We start from the raw sequence: 20,399 nt of genomic DNA on the forward strand, positions 1-20,399 counted from the left end.
TTTTTTGTATTTTTTAGTAGAGACGGGGTTTCACCGTGTTAGCCAGGATGGTCTCGATCTCCTGACCTCGTGATCCGCCCGTCTCGGCCTCCCAAAGTGCTGGGATTACAGGCTTGAGCCACCGTGCCCGGCAGGAAGATAGTTCTTAACCAAGGGGTATAAATCAGAATAATTCATGGAGGGTTTTTTTTTTTTTTTTTTTTTTGAGACGGAATCACGCTCTGTCACCCAGGCTGGAGTGCAGTGGCCGGATCTCAGCTCACTGCAAGCTCCGCCTCCCGGGTTTACGCCATTCTTCTGCCTCAGCCTCCCGAGTAGGTAGGACTACAGGCGCCCACCACCTCACCCGGCTAGTTTTTTGTATTTTTTAGTAGAGACGGGGTTTCACTGTGTTAGCCAGAATGGTCTTGATCTCCTGACCTCGTGATCTGCCCGTCTCGGCCTCCCAAAGTGCTGGGATTACAGGCTTGAGCCACCGCGCCCAGCCTATTTTTTTTTAATTTTAAATTACTGGTGGGACACCACCTACAGAAGTTCTGTAGTTTTGGTATTGACCTGGGACATTTGAATCTTATGTGGCTACCACCCTAATTTGAAGTATGGAAATTTTAAAACATTTTCATTACTCCTGTAAGATCACTGCACCAGTTTACCGTTAGTTAATCCTCATTCCTACCCTAGTCCCAGCACTTTCTGTCTATATAGAATTTGCCTTTCTGGGCATTTCATATAAATGAATTATATAATATGTAGTCTTTCGTGTCTATCTTCTTTTCAAAGTTTATCCATGTTGTAACATGACTCAGTACTTCATTTCTTTTTACTGCTTTTTAAATTTCTTTTTATTTGTAACCTGTTGCATGAATATACCACATTTTGTTTAACCATTCACCAGTTGATGGACATCAGGGTTGTTGAATAGTATGGCTATGAATATTTGTGTGCAAGTCTTTGGATGGACATATGTTTTTATTTTTCTTGGATAGATACCTAGAAATGAAATTGCTGAGCCATGTGATAAATTTATGTTTGGCCGAGCGTGGTGGCTCATGCCTGTAATCCCAGCATTTTGGGAGGCTGAAGTGGGTGGATTGCCTGAGGTCAGGAGTTCGAGACCAGCCTGGCCAACATAGTGAAACCCCATCTCTACTAAAAATACAAAAAATTAGCTGGGCTGGTAGCGGGTGCCTACAAGCCCTCTCAGTTACTCAGGAGGCTGAGGCAGGAGAATTGCTTGAACCTGGGAGGCAGAGGTTGCAGTGAGCCAAGATTGCGCCATTGCACTCCAGCCTGGGCAACAAGAGTGAAATTCCATCTCAAAAAAAAAAAAAAAGTTTGGCTTCTTGAGAGAAATTGGCAAACCATTTTCTATAGTGGCGCCATTTATTCGCACTAGCAATCTAAAAGGGTTTTTCTTTCCTATATCCTTGCCATCATTTGTTTTTGTCTCTCCTATTTATTATAGCCATTCCAGTGCGTATGAAAATGGTATCTCATTGGGATTTTAATTTGCGTTTCCCTAGTGACTAATGATGTTGAGCATCTTTTCATGTGCTCATTGGGCATTTATATATTTTCTTTGGAGAAATATCTATTCACATCTTTGGGCTATAGTTTTTTTTTTTTTTTATGATTTGTCTTACTGAGTTTAAGTGTTTTGTATATTCTGAATTCAAGTTCTTTATCAAATATAAGATTTGCCTATGTTTTCTCCCTTTCTGTGGCTTGTCCTAATTTTTTTTTTTTTTTTTTTTTTTTGATGTTCTGAAGCATGAAACTTTGAATGAGTCCAAGGTGTTAACTTTTTTCTTATAAATTGAGAACCAGATTTTAATTTCCACTAATCTGTAAAAACATAGTGGTATGCTTGTTCGCTAAGCTGTTTATTCTATTCTCTAGCCTCCAGGGTCCTATAGACCTCCCCCTCCTATGGGCAAACCACCAGGTTCAATTGTAAGACCCTCTGCTCCACCAGCAAGATCATCTGTTCCTGTGACCAGGCCGCCTGTCCCAATACCACCACCTCCACCTCCTCCCCCTCTACCTCCTCCTCCTCCAGTGATAAAGCCACAAACATCAGCTGTAGAACAGGAACGATGGGATGAAGATTCTTTCTATGGGCTCTGGGATACAAATGATGAACAAGGACTGAATTCAGAATTTAAGTCAGAAACTGCAGCAATTCCATCTGCTCCAGTATTACCACCCCCACCTGTTCACTCTTCCATTCCCCCTCCTGGCCCAGTGCCTATGGGTATGCCACCAATGTCCAAGCCACCACCAGTGCAACAGACTGTTGATTATGGCCATGGCCGAGGTGAGTAGTGATAGTGAACTTGTATTTGGGATTCTACAGGAATTGTTAACTTCAGCTTTAGCTTTCTCAAGCTTCACTCTTACAGTGCTTTATCTCTGATTTTGTTTACCAGATATATCCACTAATAAAGTTGAACAGATACCTTATGGAGAAAGAATAACTCTGCGCCCAGATCCACTACCTGAAAGATCAACTTTTGAGACAGGTAGGATTCCCGGAGAGGTCAGTATTTTTAAACATTTTAAGGCCTAATTACCACATTATTTTCCTTTTGATGAGATTATCTGAGCCTTCATTTAATATAGCTAAAAGATTCTTAAGTTGAATTTAGGGCAAAAATTTATACCAGCTCTGAAGTTAGATTTATACTTTTCTGCTTTTATTTCATAAAAGGGATATAGTTATGTTGTATTAATTGTTTTTATAGAGCATGCAGGCCAACGTGATCGTTATGATAGAGAAAGAGATCGTGAGCCTTATTTTGATCGTCAAAGTAATGTCATAACAGATCATCGAGATTTTAAAAGGGATCGTGAGACACATAGAGATCGAGACCGGGATCGTGGTGTTATTGACTATGACCGGGATCGATTTGACAGAGAACGCCGACCCCGAGATGATAGGTATGCTATAAAACAATCTTTGCTAGATGTGCAAATTACTATATACTTAACAGTAAAAGTTTAAGAAAAATTTAATAAGTAACATATTTTTCTCATGCATATGTATATGTAATTTGGAGGGGGAAGAACAATTCTGGACCAGTTTTCAGGAAAGTAGATCCTTGACTTGGTAGCTTGAATTCCAGAGAATTAAATGGGAGATGGAGATAGCCAGAAAGGAATGGAAATGGTATTGTCAATAAAGGTGCAGTCATACTCAGTGGGCAAGCAATTTATTTTTGCAGTTCATGAGCTTTTTATTTATTATTGTTATTATTATTATTATACCTAAGGGCATTCTGGCAGCCAGCCAAGGAGAAGGGAAAGGGGGATAAGCCCATGAACTATTTATTTATTTATTTATTTATTTCTATTTTGTATGGAGACGGGGTCTCTCTCAGTCTGTCACCCAGGCTGGAATGCAGTGGCGCAGTCTCAGCTCACTGTAGCCTCCACCTCCTGGGCTCAAGTGATCTTCCCACCTCAGTCTCCTGAGTACCTGGGGCCGCAGGCATGTGCCACCATGCCTGGCTGATTTTTTTTAATTTTTATTTTTGTATTTTTGGTGAAGATGTGGTTTCACCATGTTGCCCAGGCTGGTCGCAAACTCCTGAGCTCAAGTGATCCACCTGCCTTGGCCTTCCAAAGTGCTGGGATTATAGGCGTGAGCCATCATGTCCAGCTTTCCCATGAACTTTTTAGATATATGTATATACAGTAAATCTAAATGAAAAAGCGAAGTCAAAATGTAAATATTGGCCGGGTGCAGTGGCTCACGCATGTAATCCTAGCACTTTGGGAGGCCAAGGCAGGTGGATCTTTTGAGCTCAGGAGTTCGAGACCAGCCTGGCCAACATGGCAAAACCCCATCTCTACAAAAAATAACAAAAGTTGGCCGGGTGTGGTTGTGTGTGCCCATAGTCCCAGCTACTCAGGAGGCTGAGATTGGAGGATTGCTTGAACACTGGAGATCAAGGCTGCAGTGAGCCGAGATCATGCCACTACATTTCAGCCTGGTTGACAAAGTAACACCCCCATCTCAAAAAAAAAGTAAACGTTGACTGTGTGAAGTACCTGCCTATAGAGAAAATTGGGCAGATAATGCTGTTGCATTATAAAGCAGAGACCTCCAAATACTTTTTATTTGCTGAAGCACTTCCTATTACACCTTCTAGAGCTCAGTCATATCGAGACAAAAAAGACCATTCCTCTTCCAGAAGAGGGGGTTTTGATAGACCATCCTATGACCGGAAGTCTGACCGACCAGTCTATGAAGGACCATCCATGTTTGGAGGTAGAGTGATGCCTTATTAACTACAAGAATGTTGAGAATGTAAAGTATGGGAGATGCTACGGATTTAAGCTTTTAGAGTAAAATGTATTCACAGATTTCTTAGAGCTAGTGGCATTGTCATAAAAAATAGCAATGTAATTAATGAAATAAAACATGTTTATTTTTAAAACAAAGTAGAAACAAAACTACTAATAATCTCACTACCTACAATACTATAGCTCTTATAATTTTGTAGATTTCCTCTCATTCTTTACAGACATATTTTTGAAGTTGTAATCGAAGTATAATAATACAATTTATCATGATTGTTCTGATTGATATTGCACCATACACATTTTTGATATGTAAACCTATTTTATTAATGGCCCTGTGACATTCCATTGAGTGAATAAAATATAAGACCAAGACCCTTATTGTTAGGTATTTAGGTTGCTTTTAGTTTTTCACTGCTATGATTTATACTTAAACTAGAAACTCATACCTATTTATAGGAACACGCTCTCCTAAGATGGTATAACTCTTATTCTTAAAACCATAAAGCAGAAGTTACAGAACTTAGGACTGTCCAGCAAAGCATTTATTATTCTTCCATGTCCTGTTGCTTAACTTTCCTACATTTAACACCAAAACAAGGATGAATTCAGTGTTTTGCAGAACATTCTATTTGCCTGAAATCATACTTAAATCTTCTCATTTTCTTGACTTCAGTAGATTTTACATTACCTTAAATTTTCTCTAATTAAAGTTAAAAGTGGCCCCAAAATCACTGGACTTGGTTTGAATTATATTGCCTTAGGAGATGTGTGGGGAGAGTTGAATTTCAAAATAATTACTATACAAATAGTAATTTTGTTCAACTGCTGGAATCCTAGGAGAACGTAGGACTTATCCAGAGGAGCGAATGGCTCTGCCAGCTCCTTCACTGAGCCACCAGCCACCTCCAGCTCCACGGGTTGAGAAGAAGCCTGAATCAAAGAATGTGGATGATATTTTGAAACCACCGGGCCGGGAGAGCAGACCTGAGAGAGTGAGTCCTATGAAGTTGATTCATCTTCATGCAAACCAGAAGATAAGAGATCTTGTTAATATCCTGAAAAGAATTTCTTTACTTTTCTGCAACGTAGTAATAATATCAGGTTCAAGGCATTTTACTATCTCTAAATCACCATATAATCTCATAAATGGCCTACACTATAGAATCTTCAAGAATTTATCACTAAAGTATTTGACAAAAAACATGTTGAATTTTAAAACATATTCATGAGACCTCAATTAATTGCACGTTGAAGAGAGGAAAAGTGGATTTGGTTTTATGGTATGTGGAATAGAAAGGGAGAATTAGGAGACTTGATTAGCTTAGGCTTAATTTCCTAGTGACCTCCAAATGTGTGCATTCTTTTAAATTTGTTCTGTATTACAGAATAGTTAGACTGACACCCATTTGAATTAACTGGTACTGGAGATTTCAGCCAGATATTCCCATTCTATATATACAGAATTAATAGATTCCTGTTTTAAAGTCTTTTTGCCTACTATTAATATATAGCTACTTGATCTTTCCTGTGGTTGCTCTTTGCGTGATAAATCTTTTATCATTTCCTTACTTTCATTCTGTTTGTGTCTTTTAATGTAAAGTGTGTCTCCTGTAGTATGCCTATGGTTGGATCTTTTTTTTTTTTTTTCCATTCAGGTTCCCTTTATTTCTGACATTTCTTCACCATCCCTGCAAGGGTAACTCCCTAATCACTCTCGAAATTCAGATTCCTATTTCTGACTCTAGGACACAACGGATCATGTTTTTTAATACAGTCTGACAATCTCTGCCTTTTGATTGGATTGTTTAATACATTCGCATTTATTTTTTTTTTTTTAATTATGGATTCAGGATACATGTGCAGGTTCATTACATGGGTATTTTGTGTAATGCTGGAGTTTGGGGTTCTTTTTTTTTTTCTTTTTTTTTTTTTGAGATGGAGTCTTGCTCTGTTCCCAGGCTGGAGTGCGGTGGCCAGATCTCAGCTCACTGCAAGCTCTGCCTCCCGGGTTCACGCCATTCTTCTGCCTCACCCTCCCAAGTAGCTGGGACTACAGGCGCCCGGCACCTCGCCTGGCTAGTTTTTTGTATTTTTTAGTAGAGACGGGGTTTCACCGTGTTAGCCAGGATGGTCTTGATCTCCTGACCTCATGATCTGCCCATCTCGGCCTCCCAAAGTGCTGGGATTACAGGCTTGAGCCACCGTGCCTGGCGTGGAGTTTGGGTTTCTAAAGAGCCTGTCACCCAAATAGTGAACATAGTACCTTGTCGTAAAGTTATTATTGATGGCTTAATTTCATTTTGGGATTGTTTATTGCAAATATATAGAAATGTGGTTTATTCTTGTTTATTCATCTTGTATCCTGCAATACCACTGAATTCATTTATTACTTTTAATAGATTTTTAGTGGATTCTTAAGGTTTTCTACATATAAGATCATGGCATCTGCAAATATACTTTTACTTATGTCTTTCTCAATTGAATGCCTTTTATTTATTGCCTAATTGCCCTGGCTAGAACCTCCAGTGCAGTGTTGAATAGACATGGCAAGAGTAGACATTCTTGTCCTGTTTCTGATCTTAGAGAGAAAACATACAATCTTTCACCATTACTGTGGAATTTTTTTGTAGATGCGCTTTATTAGGTTGAGAAAGTTCCCTTCTATTCCTAGTTTGTGGAATGTTTTTATCATAAGAGGATGTTGGATTTGTTGAATGCTTTTTTTGTGTCAGTTGAGATGATCATGTGATTTTGGTTTTTAGTCTGTTGATACGATGTGTTACATTAATTGATTTCATATGTTAACTTGCATTCCTGGGATAAATCCCACTTGGTCATGGTGTGTAATAATTTTTATATGTTGCTGGATTCAGCTTGCTAATATGTTGTTGAGGATTTTTGTATCCATATTCATAGGAGATATTGTAGTTTTCTTGTCTGTATGTGGTTTGGTGTAATGCTGGCCTCATAAAGTAAGTTAGAAATTATTCCTTCATATTCTGTGTTTTTGAAGACTTTGTGAAGAGTTGGTATTTAAATGTTTGGTGAATTCAGTGATGAAGTCATCCAGGCTTGTGCTTTTGTTTGTGTGTAGTTTTTTAAAATTACTGTCTTAGATTCTTCACTTGTTATAGGTCTATTCAGATTGTTTATTTGTTCTTGAGTAAATTTTAGTAGTCTACGTCTTTCCAGGAATTTGTCTGTTTCACCTTTAATTTGTTGGCATACAATTGTTCATAGTATTCCTTTGTAATCTTTTTTTATTTCTATAAGGTTGGTAGTAATGTCCCCTCTTTCATTTCTTTTTTACTTGAGGCGGAGTCTCACTGTTGCCCAGGCTGGGGTTGCACTCCTGGGCTCAAGTGACCCTCCTATCTCAGCCTCCTGAGGAACTGGGATTATAGGCACACGCCGCTGAGCCCAGCTTTCATTTCTGATTCTGGTAATTTGAATCTTCTTTTTTTTCTATTCATTTTAGGTAAGAGTTCAAAAATTTTGTTGGTCTTAGCCAGGCGTGGTGGCTCACGCCTGTCATTCCAGCACTTTGGAAGGCTGAGGTGGGTGGATCACTTGAGACCAGGAGTTTAAGACTAGCCTGCACAACATGGTGAAACCCCATCTCTACTAAAAACACAAAAATTAGCTGGGTGTGGTGGCAGGCACCTGTAATCCCAGCTGCTTGGGAGGCTGAGGCATTAGAATCGCTCAAACCTAGGAGGCAGAGGTTGCAAAGAGCCAAGATTGTGCCACTGCACTCCAACCTTAGTGACAGAGCAAGACTCCATCTCAAAAAAAAAAAAAAAAAAAAGACCGACTTTTTTTTGGAGTGCAGTGGCGCAATCTGGACTCACTGCAAGCTCCACCTCCTGGGTTCATGCCATTCTCCTGCCTCAGCTTCCTGAGTAGCTGGGACTACAGGCATCCGCCACCACACCTGGCTAATTTTTTGTATTTTTAGTAGAGATGGGGTTTCACCACATTAGCCAGGATAGTCTCCATCTCCTGAGCTCATGATCCGCCCGCCTCGTCCTTCCAAAGTGTTGGGATTACAGGCATGAGCCACCGCGTCTTCCCAAAGTTGGTCTTTTTAAAGAACCACTGCCACTGTTTGGTTGTATTGATTTTTTCTTTTGTTTTTCTGTTTTCTATTTTATTAACTTCTGCTTTAATCTTTATTATTTCTGTCCTCTGTTTCTTTAGTTTGCTCTTCTTTTTCAAGTGTCTTAAAGTGGATGGTTAAGTTATTGATTTGAGACCTATCTTTCTTACTATAGGCATTTATAGCTATCAATTTCCTTTTAAGCACTGCTTTAGCTGTATCCTGTAAGCTTTGGTATGTTGTGTTGTTTTCATTCATCTCAGAGTATTTTCTGGTTCCTTCTGGTTTTTGGCTCCTCCTGGTTTCTGGCTTCTCTTAATTTCTGGTTCCTCTTCATTTCTTCTTTGATTCATTGGTTATTTAGGATTATGTTGTTTAATTTTCACATATGTGTGAGTTTCTCTAACATTTTCTTACTATTAATTTCCAATTTCATTCCACTGTGGTCCAAAAACATACTTTGTATTATTTCTATCCTTTCAAATTTATTAAGATTTGTTTCATGGCCTATTGTATAGTCTATCCTGGAAAATAGTAGGTCATTGTTAACTATTATCTCATTGCAGAAACTTTTCTCTGAGTGATTTTTTTTTTCGTCTATTCTGTTTCAGATTGTTGTTATAATGAGAGGATTACCTGGCAGTGGAAAGACACATGTTGCAAAACTTATTCGAGTGAGTATGGGGAAGCTGAAAAATCAGCTGCTTGTGTTAGTAGTCACTTGCCTTCTTATTAATAACAGGCAACATAATACCAATAGAATTGTCTTCCATTTGGTCCATTAGAGTTGGCCCATGTGGTAGATGTTGTCCCATATATATATATATATATATATTTTTTTTTTTTTTTTTTTTTTTGAGATGGAGTCTCGCTCTGTCACCCAGGCTGGAGTACAGTGGCGCGATCTCCGCTCACTGCAAGCTCCGCCTCCCGGGTTCACGCCATTCTCCTGCCTCAGCCTCCCGAGTAGCTGGGACTACAGGCGCCGCCACCTCGCCCGGCCAATTTTTTTGTATTTTAAGTAGAGACGGGGTTTCACCGTGTTAGCCAGGATGGTCTCGATCTCCTGACCTCGTGATCCGCCCGTCTCAGCCTCCCAAAGTGCTGGGATTACAGGCTTGAGCCACCGCGCCCGGCTTATATTTTTATCTACTCAGAGAAACATTTTGCCTCAGCTTGATTTGAAACCACCAGAAGATTGTATATTATTTGGCCACAAGAGGGAACTTTGGTGTGATAATTAACTAATTTATTCCATAAATTCATTTTAACCTTCATGACTATATGATTCTTAGGATAAAGAGGTAGAATTTGGAGGACCTGCACCCAGAGTTCTAAGCCTGGATGATTACTTTATCACTGAAGTGGAAAAAGAAGAAAAAGATCCAGATTCTGGAAAGAAAGTGAAAAAGAAGGTATGGTATTCATGTCAGATCTCATTCTGATTCATTAATAGTGTTTAAAGGAAAATGTGTTTGGGGAGAAATGTGGCTTTTTTAAGGGCAAGGACCTCTCTCTTTTCTGAACACAGTACTTTAGTACTTGGATGTGAAGGAAAGACTACAAAGTAATCTCTATCCAAATGCTAACTGAGGAAAAGGTTTAGGATGATTCTTTGCTTTTGCTAATTCCATATCTCTTTCGGGGGACCTTAGGTAATGGAATATGAATATGAAGCTGAGATGGAGGAGACTTACCGCACCAGCATGTTCAAAACTTTCAAAAAGACTCTGGATGATGGCTTTTTTCCCTTTATCATCCTGGATGCCATCAATGACAGAGTTAGGCACTTTGACCAGTTTTGGAGTGCAGCAAAAACCAAGGGATTTGAGGTAGAAACTTAAAGAACTTTAAAGTACTTTGTGTTGTCATGTAAATGTTATATATCTTTGCCTAATTATTACTCATTCTTGCTTAGGTATATTTGGCTGAAATGAGTGCAGATAACCAGACTTGTGGCAAGAGAAATATTCATGGAAGAAAGCTTAAAGAAATAAATAAGGTGATTTTAAGAAACAGAATAATAGAGTACCATCATGCACAACATAATGATGTTTTGGTTAAGGAAGGACTGCATATATGGTGGTCCCATAAGATTATAATAATGTATTTTTATTGTACCTTTTCTGTGTTTAGATATGTTTAAATACACAAATACTTCATTGTGTTGCAGTTGCCTACAGTATTCAGTACATTAACATGCTGTACAAGTTTGTAACCTAGATGTGCAGTAGGCTTTATCATCTAGGTTTGTGTAAGTATACTCTGTGATGTTCACACAATGACAAAATTGCCTAGTGACCCATTCCTCATAATGTATGCCCATTGCTAAGTGATGTGTGACTGTACTCTAAACCTCATATTATCTGTACCAGTACTCTTGTCTGGAAGCTCTTGTTTATCTCCTTTTTTTTCATAATAACTTTCCGATCTGCTTTAGTAAATGTTTCTCTTCCTTTGTTTCTTTTCCTAGCTCTTCTTGAAATTAGCCTGTTATGGCCTGGCGCAGTGGCTCAGGCCTGTAATCCCAGCACTTTGGGAGGCTGAGGTGGGCGGATCGCTTGAGCCTGGGAGTTTGAGACCAACCTGGGCAACATGGCGAAACCCTGTCTCTACAAAAAAATACAAAAATTAGCTGGGCATGGTGTCATGTGCCTGTGGTCCCAACTACTGGGGAGGCTGAAGTGGGAAGATCACTTGAGCCCACCATGTCAAGGCTGCAGTGAGCCATGTTGGCGCCACTGCACTCCAGCCTGGGTGACAGACCGAGATTCTGTCTCAAAAAAAAAAGAAATTAGCCCGTTAGACTTTACAATATTAAATTAATATTTAACAATTAAATATTTAATTAATATTTAACAGTATTTTAAAATATTGTTAAATGTTGTTTATCTTGGATGCTTGCTTGGTGTTTGAGTAGTTTCCAGAGATAACTTGACCATCTGAATTTTTCAATAGATGGCTGATCACTGGGAAACTGCACCTCGTCACATGATGCGTCTAGATATTCGTTCTTTGCTGCAAGATGCTGCTATTGAAGAGGTGAGTATCCTTTGGTTCAAACGCAATGCAAAATGACATTACATTTTCACTTTTTTACTTTGAAAAACTTAAAATCTACAGAAAAGTTACATAAATAGTATTAATACAAGAACACCTACTGGTATGCCTTTCGTTGAGATCACAGTTAATATTTTGCCACATTTTTCTCTGTATGCATATATTCTTATTAACATTCTTGTTAATGATGTCACTATTTTTGTGGAACCATTTGAGAGTTAAGTTGCAGATCTCGTAAACCTTCACCTTTAAATACATCAGTAGATATCTTGTAAGAACAAGGACATTCTCTTTTGATTTGATAACAGTTATCAAATGCAGGAAATTTAGTATTGATAAAATACTATATTAGGTAATATAAATTTCCTGAATTAAATTTCTTGAATTATCTCACATATAGTTTATATTCACATTTCACCAGTTGTCCCTATAACATGGTTTATAGAAATTTTAAAAATTCCAAGATTCAATCCTTTAATATAAAATATAGTTTCTCAGCCTTGTCATTGTCATGAAAGATAAAGAATTTGTGAAGAGTATAGGCTTGTTTTGTAGAATGCCCCTTAATTTGAGTTTGTCTGTTTGTTTCCACATGCTTAGGTTCAGGTTAAACATTAGCAGGAATGCTACATAAGTGATACTGTGCCCTCTCAGTGTTTTACATCAGGAGTCATATGGTGTTAATTTATCTCATTGTTAGTGATTTAAGCACTGATTACTTGGTTAAGGTGTATCCATCAAATTTTTCTACCTTTTTCTCTTTGTGATAAGTAAACTGTAGGGAGATACTCTTAACATCTTTTCCCCAACAAATTTTCATTCATTGGTGATTCTTGCCTGAATCAATTATTAATTTGATGGAAGGAGAAATTTTCTATTTTTACCAGTTTTAGGTTTCTGTTTTGTTTGACCTCTTAATACTCAATATTGTCATTATGCTTTTTTTTTTTTTGAGGTGGAGTCTCACTCTGTCGCCCAGACGGTAGTGCAGTGGCATAATCTTGGCTCACTGCAACCTCCGCCTCTGGGTTCAGGCGATTCTTCTGCCTCAGCATCCTGAGTAGCTGAAACTACAGGCATGCGCCACCATGCCTGGCTAATTTTTGTATTTTTAGTAGAGACGGGGTTTCACCATGTTGGCCAGGCTGGTCTTGAGCTCCTGGCCTCAAGTAATCTCCCCACCTCAGCCTCCCAAAGTGCTGGGATTACAGACGTGAGCCACCATGCCCAGCCATCATTGTTCTTTTATGTGTTTTTAATTCCCGTGCCATTCCTCAACCTATTTCTGCCACTAACATTGTCTGGCAACCCTCTCACTAATGATTTCCGTGACAGTGAACAGTTCTTATTTCCCCTATTGATTAATTTTGCAGCCAAATGTAATATAGCTGACCATGCCCACCTTCTTAAAAAACATATTTTTCTCTTGGCTTTTGTGAATTCACATTCTTCTGGTTTTCCTTTTACTTTTTTGGCTATCTCTTTTCAGTCTCTTTCACTGGCTTCTGTTGCTACTCAGTCTTTAAAAGGGCCCCCTTAGGGCTCCATCCTAGGCTCTGTTTTTATTTTGTACCCTCTGTATAGATCATCTGAATCTTTCTAGTAGCTTAGATTGTCACTTATGTGCCATTAATGTTATAAAGTCTAGACTGAATTATATGACTATCTTAACGGTAATGTTTCTGAATGGAGGGAGTATAGGTGATTTTTATAATATTCTTTTTACTGTTATTTTCCAAATTCTCTACAAAAAATATATGTTATCTTAGTATACCTCAAACTCAACCTATCCAAAATGTAGTTTGTACAAACCTGTTTTTCATTTAGTAGTCTCTGTTTTAGTGATTAGAACCCTAACCACTTGATTGCTGAAACCAGTACTCTGGGAGTTATCCCTGACTCTTTTATCATTGTTGAGACAGAGTCTGACTCTTACCCTGGCTGGAGTGCAGTGGCATGATCATAGCTCATTGCTACCTCAACTCCTGGGTTCAAATGATACTCTCACCTCAACCTCCTGAGTAGCTGAGAGTACAGGCGCATGCCACCATGCCCAGCTAATTTTTTATTTTATTTTTTTAGAGATGGGGCCTCACTATGTTGCCCAGGCTGGTCTTGAACTCCTAGACTCAAGCGATCCTCCTGCCCCAGCTTCCCAAAGTGCTGGGATTATAGGCGTGAGCCACCGTGCCCAGGCCTGACTCTTTACTCTGCCCTTATACTGGTGTTCAAACCTCTCATGTAGTCAAGAAAGTTTAGTCAGTTTTACCTTTTAATGACCTCTCTAACTCATCTGCTTATTTGCATTGCTACCACTCTGGGCCAAGCCAATATCATCCCACTTTTCAGTATACTTTTTCTTACATTTTGAAATTTGAATCATGGACATGTTTTTATCTGATTGGAAAAATGCTTGTTAAAGATTTTTAAAAGAAAATTCTAGTAATCCATAAGCATTCAAAATAGGTAGCCATCTACTTAGCACTTATACTTTACAGGGAATTATACAGATGGATATTCAAGGAAAATTAAAGGCAATAATATCCTGTCTTTTATCAGTTCTGTTTCAAAATTTAGGGTGTTAAAAATTACTTGGTATGTAACAGTGAGCCTGTCTTGCTCTAGGCTACTGTGTTCATTCCAGATCTCAATGAAGGAGTCAACATTTTGCTAAATGTTAACTCAGTCTTTTTTTTTTTTTTTAATGGTTGGTACAGGTAGAGATGGAAGATTTTGATGCAAATATCGAAGAACAGAAAGAAGAAAAGAAAGATGCAGAGGAAGAGGAAAGCGAACTGGTAGGAGACAGACCAACCACTTTGAACAGTGTCTCTTTATTAAAATTCTTAAAGAAGGTTTAAATTCAGATCTGTGGTCAGACAACTACTGTTGATACACACTTTAGCGGTATAAGTTTCCATAATCATCTTCAAGGAGACTTTTGGATACTCTTTCTTTTTCCCCAGACCAAAAGAACCCTCTACTGTGGTGTTAAAAGAAAGTTTTAACAGAGTGCTAAGAAACTTACTCTTGTACTCATCTATTTGTGGGTGGTTTTAGGGGAGTATACCTTTTAAGAAAATAATTACATATGAAAGGGCATTCTTACATTCCAGCAGATATGTGGCACAGCCTACCCAACATAGGCATAATTGTCTCTTCTTTGCTACAAGATCTCCAAATTTAGTTTCTGTCAACTGAGGCAGAAGAACTTACTGAATGGGGAGGCAGAGGGTTGCCACTGGCTGCTAGATTTGTTCTTCCGCATTTTATCCTAAGTGACAGGGAAAAATTAAATGACTTTGTAGGCAATGGATTTTGCTTAGGCTGATTAGAGGCTTACATAGTGTGAGTTTAAAGTTTCTGTGTACCTAATGTGAAATGCTTTCGATCACACCTCTGTAGAGACGTTTGCCTTTCCCTGTCATTCAAGAATATGCGACCTATAGAATTACGTTGACTTTTCAGTGTTTGCTGAAGTACAGAGATTAGCAATGCCTTGGAATAGTGTTGCATTTTAAATCCAGAATATTACTCGGTTTATTTAATACTTGAGCCCTTGCTAAAGTTGCTCCTCATATTCCTTTGAAAATGTACAAAATGAGAACTCTGATTCCTACCCCCTAGAGTATACAGAATCTCCAGGGAGTGGTCCCATCGAACCCGTGTGTGATATAGAGGACTCTTGATAAAAACTGTGTTTATATAAAGATGGTGTCAACCTCTACATTCCAAGATTTCAAATGTGGATTAAAAAATAAGTTTTAAAGTTAATGGCATTTGAGTCTCAGTATGTGTTTTTTTAAAATCTATTTTTCTTAAGTTGTATTTTGGCATACGTAATTTAAAATTTAGGCAGGATATTCACTACAAGGTCCACGCTCTTCTGGAATATGGCTAATGACTTCTTTAGCCATTTGCAGCGTGTGTACTAGAAACTGACTACGTGAGAAGTCTATAATGTTTTAGCTTTCTGAAGCTCCGTCTTTCTATTGTGGAGATTTCAGTTCAAGATATGGTTCGTAACATCTGACTTGCTTAGGTGTAGGTCAAAACTTGGGAACTTTTAACTGAATGTACTATTACTTTTTTAAAGTGAAACACACTGTAATACTATATTTTTATGTCAGAGTCATGGCAAGGAAGCCTTAGAATTCTACCCTGCTGGATTATCTGCTTTATTTCCAAGTGGCCTACAATTTCAAGCAATGGGAGGATAATATAGTTTAAAGGAAGACCAGGATGATTCCAGCAGTGGGGAATGAATACACTTGTTTGCCTAACTTGATTATAAAACTTCTCTTAACCCGTTCAAAGATGCAGAATTGAAATCTTTTACTATTGGAGTCTATTCCGAGAGTGAAAGATTCTTGGAGAATATATTAACCAAGGGTTAAGAGCAAGTTTCACACCAACCACTCAGTCTATTTTAATGGAATTATCAGTAAACCTTGCATTTTCCAGTCTGCACTTATTAATATAGCTGGGTGAAATCCAAAGTTTTGTTGGTAAAGATAATCCTTTGTAGGGGATCATTGGTATGATAGTTTGCCGCCTTTAGTGCTTCAGTGAACCTAAATAGATAAAATTTATAAATATATTATTCCAGTGATGCTTAGTTTTCAGATGATTTTTAAGATGTAACTTGTCTTCAGTACTTTTAGCACTATCACTTCAGCATAGCTTTGTCTTGGTTTGTTCTAAAAAATGTATTTGGAAAATATATAATTTATAATCCAAAATACTACCTAGTAAGTTGAAGTTGAATTATTAGTTCTGGCTGATAGACTAGAAATGTATGAAACCATAGGATTATGTTCTAGTAAACTCTTACACAGAAGCTATCATCATGAAATCTTCAAAATGCTTTGTGACTTACTTTACCTGTGTGTCAGTTTGTTTCATGAACTTGAACATTACCAACAGTAGAGAGATAAATTGATTCATAAAAGAAGATGCTGACACCATTGATGAATCTGTCCTATTTACTAGATTCCAATATTAACATTTCTGTATGTTAGGTCCAATGGAAAACAGTCTAAATGAAGGTAAAGGGGAATCATGATCAATCACATGGTAAAAGCATATACTTGCTAGGTGAATAAACAGAAATGATTACTGCATAGCTCAATAGGCACATTAGGAAATTTGAAAATCTTTTGGGAGTGAGTTCGAAATAAGCCACCCAGTTATTTTATGAAATATAAGATGTAAGTTGCCAGTGGAGATTTCTGGTTTTGCATATAATAGGATAACATAATTTTTAAAAACATCAGAAATAATAATCTAGTTTTCAACTAATAAAAATGTTCTGAATTTGATTCAGTAAAATTAGCCTTTGTATGCTCTAACTGGTAAATGAATTGAGTCATTTTAAAATGAAGTTGAACTTCCTAATTGGGTAATTGGGTTAAGTGCTACCAATTCTTTTCCTTTCTTTTGAGTACTTGAAATTACTGAAATATAAAGTAACTATCTTGAAGAACACTTTTTGGACCTTATGGCTACTATCAGTTGATAATAGCAGTTATATTTAGAAGATAACCTAGCTAGTATTACAAATTATCTGATACTCTGAATAATATTAATATTAGCACAGTAACTACCTGTACATTCTTATCATATTTGCTATACAGCTGTTGTTCAGACTACAATTGTGAGTCCTGAACTGTAGCTGCCTCAGAGCGCCTTCATGATACTATTCTGAAGTGACTACTCCGAAATGTGGACAGTGCAGTTTGGTGAATTTGGTCATTTAGTTTCTTCAAAGATAGTGAGATTGTGTTTCCCCTAAGGATGTATTTACAGCTAGTCAGTGGAAACTGAATCCATTCCCAGTTTTAATGCTTTTCCAGTTCAAACGTGATATGCATGTATGTGTCTCTTTCTAACCCTTCGAGCTTCTCTCTGTGTACGATTTAGGGTTACATTCCGAAAAGCAAATGGGAGATGGACACATCTGAGGCAAAGCTAGGTGGGTATTTCCTTTTTCCTGTTTTTATATGTGATACCTGATGGTAATGGTCATAGATCTTTTCTGCTATAAGAGGAACAAATTTCCTAAAACTTCTACTTGAACAGAGATTTCTGGCCTACCTTATATCCTCCAATCTATTTTGTTAGCTTTTATATCTTGTGACAAAGTCATAAGTATTTTAAAAGAACTGCTTTCAATACTATTTAAAGTTTTTAGAGTCAACAGAAATATTTGATAATTTAGCAACAAAATATTGTCACTTATAAAATCTATTCTTTTATATTAATCAGAAATGTTGGTGCTGATGAGATTTCTTTTTTAAAGAATATTTAAGTGCAGTCCAAAGTTAAACCTGATTATGAATACTTTAGATAATAAAAATAATATAAAGTTTAAAATTAATTAAAAGGCATTTATTCTCCTTGTATAATAAATGAGAGTTTCTGAGTAGAGAGAAGCAGATATGTAATTCAGGTTTTTGAGGAGCCTGCTTTATAAAATTCAGTTTAAATTTTTCTTCAAATTGTTAATGCCAAATTCCAAGGTTAAACCAGTTTAAATGATTGTCTAAATCAGAATTTGAAGTTGCTTAATGTGAAGTTATCTGTCAAACAAAAAAGTCATACATACCCAATGGATTCCCTCTAGTATTTGTTGGTGAAAACTGCAAAATAGTTTTTCAGTTTTACTTCGTTTAAAGAGAACCATTTAACATGTTGATTAAGATGTATGAATAAAAATCTAAAACAATGTACTAAGGACTTTTTGAGATCAGCCTTACTGATATATGAGGTATGACTGTCAGTTTATGTTTCTTTTCCTGGTATTATACTCCAAAACTAAAGGAACCATCTAAGTATCTTAAATTGATACAGGAAGTTTGAGTCATTTAGCTGCTTCATTGCTTGGGACATGTGTTTCTGACATCAAAGGAGTGCATTTTACATGCAATTACATAAGCTATGCCTTTAATTTGCCCCAACTACTTGTGTTAGCAGTTGGTATTGACCAGGTCCTGTGTTAAAAGACAGTTCCGCGAACTGTATTATTACATTACTGGTATAGGTGCTTTGTTGTCAAGTCTAAAAGATTTTTTTTAGTTTATGTTGTGTGAAAATTTTATGTGGTTTTTGACATATTCTTCTAGTCGTCTTCCCTCTGTGGGAAATCTTAATAATAACTAATTGTCATCTTCCAGAGACCCTTAAAGCACTTATGTGTTTAAATGCAATTAAATATGTAGGAAAATAAAAATTACAAAATACTTTAAAAATAATAATAATGCTTTAGTTCTGCTTATTTCGACGTTAGATTAACTCTCTGTGAAGTTCTGTACATTACAATGACCCATAATATGCTAAGATCTTTTCTCTCTTCTGGTTCTCTAAATATTGATTATCTTTTGGGGCAAAGAGAGATCATAAATAAAGGTAGTTAAGGGGGATGTAAAAGTGATAAATATTAGCTTAATGTGTAATCTTTAGAGGCCTCATGTAATACATGATCTGGGGTAATGCTGTTTTAAACTCAAACCAGTCCATCTTTTACTTTTCTGTTTTTAAAAGGAAAAGGGAATTTAGTTGTGATGATTATTCAAGAATATATATTAATATTGGTATTTCTTGGAATTTCTGGAAAAAATTCTGGCCCGTCTACCATTTGCTTCTCAGAAAATACATTTTATACAAATTTTCAGTTTTAAAGACAGAATAGTAGATAATGAATTCCAGAAATGGATTTTTTTAAATAAACCATTTCAATGAAAGGCACTGAAGATCTGGTAATAAATCTAGGAAATAAATTTTAACATATTTGCAGTTGGGTTTTTATTTATTTTTTAACAAGAGTGACAGTAATGTTATATATAAGGACTTGTATCTTGCACCACTGTATTGAGAGCTAATCCTACCACAGAGGAAGGCAAAGAGTGTGCATTCTTGAAAGTGCTTACTACTTTGAGGTTGGTCCATTGACCCAACTGAGAAGATTCTTCTCTAAAACATGAAGATCTTGTGTCGGATCTTGTAGCCTATTTATGTTGCCTTCCTTATCATAACAAATTTAATATAATTTGATTACCAAGTACAATTTATTTTTCTGAGTACTTTACCAACATTCCCCAATTACTCTTGGAAAATGATTATACTGGGTGGAAATATATTATGTTTTAGCAGTGTCACGTGTTGAGTGAAAACAGTTGAATCTGAAACAGAGGAATTTTGATTCACAAATGAGTCTGCCAGTGAGAACATACTTACCTATAGTCTTTCAAGCAGCTGGTTAGATCTTATTGCAGATTCTTGATCTATGCTCATTAAGTATAGTACACAGTTCAGCCTCTGCCTGAATGTTAAATTGAAAGTGATGTGATTTTAGAACAGTTCACAACAGGCCTGAGCTACCTCTGGCATGGAGTTGTTGAAGGCTGCCTGTGGCCCACCTTCAGTCCCACCAGACTGGTTCTTCCCTGCTGGGACACAGGCATCCTAATGTAAGGGCAGGTTGTTACTTGCCACATCAGGTGCTGGGATTCAGCATTGAAGCTACTTAAACTCCAGTGACATGATTTTAGTTTCTCATACTGTGAAGCTAGAATATTTGAGACTGTTATCATCCTAATTGAGGTTTCTTCATATAAAGTACTTTTGCTTTTCTCATCTCAGTGTCATTTGTCTCTACTCATGAGTTGTATATTGGTTTTCTACGTGTCAGACAGATTCATCTCTTCAGAGTTGGAATATAATTATTTGTATAGGTGCGTAATCTTGTGTTTACTTTGAACAGATTTTCAGAAATACCATTTACATTTAGAAAATACATAGCTGTATCTAAGGAATTTTTCTGTTGTGCTATAATACATACTGTTTCAAATATGTGGTAAAATTCTGTGACCTGCCAAGCTGGATTTAAAACTTCATCTTCATCTTAAAACTTCATCTTTTGAAATCTCTGAAA

General features: G+C 37.1%; 1 protein-coding gene across 1 annotated transcript in view; it reads left to right on the top strand.

Annotated features, from left to right (window-relative positions):
- YLPM1 (YLP motif containing 1) overlaps positions 1-20,399 on the top strand; it is a 74,637-nt gene that overhangs the window by 45,437 nt on the left and 8,801 nt on the right. The window contains exons 7-18 of the mRNA XM_025391567.1: positions 1,900-2,317; positions 2,430-2,522; positions 2,745-2,940; positions 4,155-4,273; positions 5,146-5,300; positions 9,019-9,081; positions 9,703-9,822; positions 10,063-10,239; positions 10,326-10,409; positions 11,366-11,449; positions 14,185-14,265; positions 17,390-17,441. Of these exons, the coding sequence (XP_025247352.1) occupies positions 1,900-2,317; positions 2,430-2,522; positions 2,745-2,940; positions 4,155-4,273; positions 5,146-5,300; positions 9,019-9,081; positions 9,703-9,822; positions 10,063-10,239; positions 10,326-10,409; positions 11,366-11,449; positions 14,185-14,265; positions 17,390-17,441 (1,642 nt within the window). The remainder of the gene's footprint in view (positions 1-1,899; positions 2,318-2,429; positions 2,523-2,744; positions 2,941-4,154; positions 4,274-5,145; positions 5,301-9,018; positions 9,082-9,702; positions 9,823-10,062; positions 10,240-10,325; positions 10,410-11,365; positions 11,450-14,184; positions 14,266-17,389; positions 17,442-20,399) is intronic.

The sequence above is a fragment of the Theropithecus gelada genome, chromosome 7b (genome assembly GCF_003255815.1).
Source record: "Theropithecus gelada isolate Dixy chromosome 7b, Tgel_1.0, whole genome shotgun sequence".
Lineage (NCBI taxonomy): Eukaryota > Metazoa > Chordata > Mammalia > Primates > Cercopithecidae > Theropithecus > Theropithecus gelada.